This window comes from Mytilus galloprovincialis, chromosome 8, assembly GCF_965363235.1.
Source record: "Mytilus galloprovincialis chromosome 8, xbMytGall1.hap1.1, whole genome shotgun sequence".
Taxonomy (NCBI): domain Eukaryota; kingdom Metazoa; phylum Mollusca; class Bivalvia; order Mytilida; family Mytilidae; genus Mytilus; species Mytilus galloprovincialis.
In genome coordinates this window covers 83,341,048-83,347,047 of record NC_134845.1, presented here as the reverse complement: position 1 = coordinate 83,347,047, position 6,000 = coordinate 83,341,048, and the positions used below count along the sequence as shown (strand labels likewise).

The 6,000-nt window shown below is 33.0% G+C and overlaps 1 protein-coding gene across 1 annotated transcript in view; it reads left to right on the top strand.

The window, feature by feature from the left end:
* Window positions 1-1,136: 1,136 nt before the first annotated feature.
* Window positions 1,137-6,000, top strand: part of LOC143042693 (uncharacterized) — a 38,475-nt gene continuing 33,611 nt past the window's right edge. Inside the window, exons 1-3 of the mRNA XM_076215135.1 lie at window positions 1,137-1,387; window positions 2,964-3,497; window positions 5,673-5,779. Of these exons, the coding sequence (XP_076071250.1) occupies window positions 1,369-1,387; window positions 2,964-3,497; window positions 5,673-5,779 (660 nt within the window). The 5' untranslated portion in view covers window positions 1,137-1,368. The remainder of the gene's footprint in view (window positions 1,388-2,963; window positions 3,498-5,672; window positions 5,780-6,000) is intronic.

Sequence of the window (6,000 nt, the reverse complement as noted above, 5' to 3'; positions counted from 1 at the left end):
TTCCCTTTTTAATTTTCATAATTGAATTTAACTCATTGATGTAGTTGTGGTATAAAACAAGCAAGTAGTCAAATAATCTTTTATGCAAAAATGTAAAGTTATCGCTTTCAAACTGAATATTTGAGCTTCAGTGAAACAAACAATGTATGAATATAATCACTGATGGAGCTGGAAATTTCCCAGAATCACGTAATCCGATAACAGGTAAAGTGTGAGTCTGCTTATGTACATATATCATGAATCAACCATATTTCAAAACATAAAAACCCCACCTATATTTCTAAAGGCCTTGAATCTGCAGCAGTTTTGGTACTAGTTAATACTACACGAGATACTGCATTGGTTACAACTATGAAATCTTTTGGCTGAATAATTGGTCAAAGAAAAGCTCTGAAATAAAATATATTAACTTATATATAAACAATTAAAATTGAACATATTGAAATAAGAGTCATGTTGTAGGGTTACGGACTCGCAAAAACAGTCTATTTAAAAAGTTCTATTTAATAATAAAAAAAATCTAAAACGGTTTTACTCTATACACTAATACTAAAGCCCTGCAACTGCACTCCTCTTATATACTGTAAAAGACATCTTTACCATAACTCCCAACCAAAATTGAAACCTAAACAAATATTAAAACCAACGAAAGTGGTATCATGTTACTTTAAGTTAGAAGAAGGTTCGGTCAATAATACGAATCAGAATTGGGACAAATTAACAACATTTAAATAATTTAAAGTAAATGGTAAAAAGAGATTTGATCCAGTATTGTTAAAGTTCAATTTGTGTGATTGAGCTCTTACCGATTTGTTTAAAACATGAGTGCAGTAAAGTTTGAATTATTCCTTTATTGGCATTGGTGGGGTTTGAGAAGCTCAGTTTTAAGTTTTCTATGATATGTTTATGTACTGTTATTAGGCTGTTTGTTATTTTCATTTGTTATGCCATGACGTTGTAAGTTTATTTTCGACTTATCAGGTTGAATGTGCCTTTGCTATCTCTCTTTTATAATGGTTATAAAGACTGTACTTTAAAATAAAACGATTCAGACAACAGGTCAAATGCTACAAAGGTGAACAGTATTATTTTTGTTCAAAGATCTACTATTTTTATTTATAGAAATCTATATCAGAATCAATTTTGACCAAACTCAGCCAGTTAAATAGAGATGATTTCCAGGATCTTATAGCTCTGGGGACATTTGCTTCCTATGAAAACAGGGTTTATTTGGCCGGACCTTGTAACATTGGAAAATCTTCTCTAGCAAGTATTTTGATTGGTGAGGCAATTCCAAAGACTTGGTTTTCAACTGATGGACTAATTATTCATTTCGGTAGAAATGGCATCGACTTGCAACACCGAAAGATGATTCCTTTAAAAAAAGGTAAATGGTATATATTTAATGATACGACTGAGCCCTGTTAGTTATAATACAATTAACGGTACCAATTTTCTTGCACCAGATGCGCATTTCGACAATACATGTCTCGTCAGTGATGCTCGTGCCCAAAATATTTGAAATCTAAAGCTTATATAAAAGATGAAGAGCTATAATCCAAAAGGTCCAAAAAGTATAACCAAATCCGGGAAAGGAATCAGAGCTTTGCATGAGGGAGATACATTCCTTTATATATAATAATTTCTATCATTTTGTAACAGCAAATTTAATAACACAAAAAATCCGTATTTTCATGCCAGTACCGAAGTACTGGCTACTGGGCTAGTGATACCCTCGGGAACTAATAGTCCACCAGCAGAAGCATCGACCCATCGGTAGTAATACAATTTACGGTACCAATTTTCTTGCACCAGATGCGCATTTCGACAATACATGTCTCTTCAGTGATGCTCGTGGCCAAAATATTTGAAATCCAAAGCTTATATAAAAGATGAAGAGCTATAATCCAAAAGGTCCAAAAAGTATAGCCAAATCCGGGAAAGGAATCAGAGCTTTGCACGAGGGAGATACATTCCTTTATATATAATAATTTCTATCATTTTGTAACAGCAAAATTTAATAACACAAAAAATCCGTATTTGCATGCCAGTACCGAAGTACTGGCTACTGGGCTGGTGATACCCTCGGGGACTTTTAGTCCACCAACAGAGGCATCGACCCAGTGGTAGTAATACAATTAACGGTACCAATTTTCTTGCACCAGATACGCATTTCGACAATACATGTCTCTTCAGTGATGCTCGCGGCCAAAATATTTGAAATCCAAAGCTTATATAAAAGATGAAGAGCTATAATCCAAAAGGTCCAAAAAGTGTAGCCAAATCCGGATAAGGAATCAGAGCTTTGCATGAGGGAGATACATTCCTTTATATATAATAATTTCTATCATTTTGTAACAGCAAAATTTAATAACACAAAAAATCCGTATTTTCATGCCAGTACCGAAGTTATGGCTACTGGGCTGGTGATACCCTCGGGGACTAATAGTCCACCAGCAGAGACATCGACCCAGTGGTAGTAATACAATTAACGGTATCACTTTTTCTGCGCCAGATGCGCATTTCGACATATGACATGATTGTCAGATGTTTGAACAAATATCTTTTCGGCTAATAAATGAACATTTCAGTTGAATTCCTAGTTTGTCTGAAGCTTATTTCGGATGCAGCTTGCCTAAGGTCTCGTATTAGTTTTTTTTTCTAATATGAAGTTATTTTGAAGACTTTTGTTATTATTTTGTTTTCTTGTTGTTTCCTGATAATCAATAAGGCAAATGAGTAAGTCATTCTGTAAATTATATAGACAACATAGACACCATTATATAATCTGTTTTATAAAACGGTTTTTGAACCTTAGAAGATCTTTTTTTATTCTTTAATTATTTCATTATCCACATACATGTATCTTGTATTTATCATTTCATGGTGCTTTGGAAACGAAACATTGTAGTATGCTCCATTTTTATCCCTTTGCTTACAATTTTTTTGTTATACTATTTTAGGTAGTGGTGATATTTTAACTAAACTTCTACTTGGAAATCCTGAACTAAAAGTACAACAAAAACCTCCTGGTGTATCCCAAATATATCAGAGAGTTGTCAAAAATAAAGGGGAAGTCACAGGTGATCCGATATCAAATCTTACAACAAACGAATCTAAGATAAATACGTCGAATTTAGATCAATTTCCGCCAAAGCAAAACACAAATGCAACATCTATATTGACCTCTGCTAGGAGACGTGAAAAAAATTCTCTTCCTCGTGAAACATTCCAGGAGACCTCAAAGGGATTTCAAAATCAATCAATTCATACTGCCCATTCCATTCAAGATGACTTGTTGGAGAAGAGTAAAAACGAAAATTACCGTATGAGTATATCACCTTCGGATTTGGTCGATTTCGGTGGACAAAAATCGTTTGACATGACTCATCAGTTATTTATTCAACACAAAGGCACGTTCATTCTGATGTTTGATGGACGTACGGGCCTTTATACAGAATTGGTAGAATATCCACAAGGAGATGTCACAGCTGCATGTAAGTTTCTTTGTTTATACTATTGCATTTAAATACTTTTATTGATCAAAATGAAATATGTTAATGCATATATTGAATACAAAAACAAATATGAATATTTTGGTAATCCATTCCTATCACATTTTACTAAAAAAATCAATGTTCTAAATAATATTTAATAATAAGACTTAACAGTTGCCACACCTCATACATTTCAAAATTCCTTTATCTTGTTTTTCCTTGTTAAGGGCATACGATACAGCTACAGGGGAGGTAATGACGTTACTAACGTAAAATGTTCTTTTCGCGACGTCAAACTGTGACATATCGGGAAAAGATGCATTTTTCGACTGATTTTTATCATTCAAATTGATTTAATTTGAAAACGAGTGCATGGACCCCTATTTTTTAAAACGACATTGTGTTTCATTTTGCAGGGAGATTATATGGACCAAATTTTATAAAACTGTAAATAGTGCAATTTTTTTAATTTTGATATATAATACAGCAAAAAATGACGTTTTTTTCTCAATTCATGACTAATGATAAATATGAGTTATGTCTGAATATAAAAGAGGGACAAAAGATACCAAAGGGACAGTCAAACTCAATCTCAAACAAACTGACAACGCCATGGCTAAAAATGAAAAAGACAAACAAACAACAGCACACACGACACAACATAGAAAACTAAAGAATAAACAACACTAACCCCACCAAAAAACTAGGGGTGATCTCAGGTGCTCCGGATGCATGATTTTTTAAAATACTTATAAAATTCAGAAATTACAAATTATTTAACAAAACACAATTTCTGTGTATCTTTTAAATCAAAAAAGTTATGTCTTTATGTCGAAAGAAAAAATACGGCCACAAATCAGAATTTTTAGCAAATATAAAAAATTTCGGCCTCATTTAACTCAACAAGTAGCACATGAAGGTATCTTTTTTATTACATATTTGATTTAATCAGGCAAAAAATAGCCTATATGGAAATTTTCATCAAACTGTAAATACGGGATCAGAACTGTATCGTATGCCCTTTAACAAAAATTAAAGTGGAAATAAGCACTTATAAATTAGAGAATTTGGGTGATGATGACATATTTCTATTGTTTTTTTGTCGCACAAATTTTTACAAGCTGTCTTAAAAAACAACAAAAAAGTATTTCTATAGTTATTGGCCCTGGATAGAGAAAATATGTGCAACATTGGAAACATTGGAGCTCTATTCGCGTATTACAAAGTAGTATTGAATAGTGTTTTAATATCAAAATAAATGATGTTGTGGTAGGCCCTTTGGATTGTTGTATTTTGTTTTCCTTAACTTTCGAAGCATTGGTTTTAATGAAAATAAAAGACCCTCAGGGTTATTTACTTATTTCGGGTATCGACATAAGGTCACCTGAATTTTTCAAATCTGACAACTATGACTATACGAAATATTGGTATCTGTTTGGTATTAACATACCAACTACTGAAATTATTCTCAGTGTGCATCAAATCTTTCTCTTTGGATGTTTAAATAAATCAATGACAGAATGATTAAATAGATCAGCCAAATGCACATTTTATAATTATATACTAAGTTCAGAGAACATGCTCATATTCAACTATTAATCCATCTAGCCTCTGTATTTGAATTTTTATGCGCTATTTATGAGCAAATTGTTTTCTGGTTTGTTCGTCCGTCCGTTGGTTCGTTCTTCTCGCTTCAGGTTAAAGTTTTTGGTCGAGGTAGTTTTTGGTGAAGTTGACGTTCATTTTACTTGAAACTTAGTAAACAGGTTCCTATGATATGATCTTTCTTATTTTAATGCCACATTGGAAATTTTATCCCATTTTCACGGTCCACTGAACATAGAAAATGATAGTACGAGGTTCAGGTTAAAGTTTTTTGTCAAGGTAGTGTTTGATGAAGTTGAAGTCCAATCAACTTGAAACTTAGTAAACATCTTCTCTATGATATGATCTTTCTAGTTTTAAGCCAAATTAGAGATTTTACCTATTTTCACGATCCATTGAACATAAAAAATGATAGTGCGGATGGGGCATCCGTGTTCTTGGGACACATTCTTGTTCGTGTACTGATCCTTGCAATATACTGTATCAGACAATGTATTTGTATATATATTCATGACAAATAATACATACCATAATTTATTTTTAATTATTAAGTATTTAATATTTATGCAGCAATCCTTACACATTGGATTAATTCTGTATTGACCTATTGTAACAAAAGTGAAGACAAAATGCCGAGAATGGTGTTTGCTGCAACTCATGGCGATAGCTTTTCTGAGGTATGTTTTACTTCTACAAATGGTCACTGTCAGAAAATCTTATAGGCAAACACACAACACTTCCTTGATATATCTTTAATTCAACTTAAAAACAATATATGTTTTCATGCCTCACCTACGATAGTAGAGGGGCATTATGTTTTCTGGTTTGTGCCTCCGTTCGTCCGTCCGTCCGTCCGTCTGTGCCTCCGTACGTCCGTCCGCTTCAGGTTAAAGTTTTC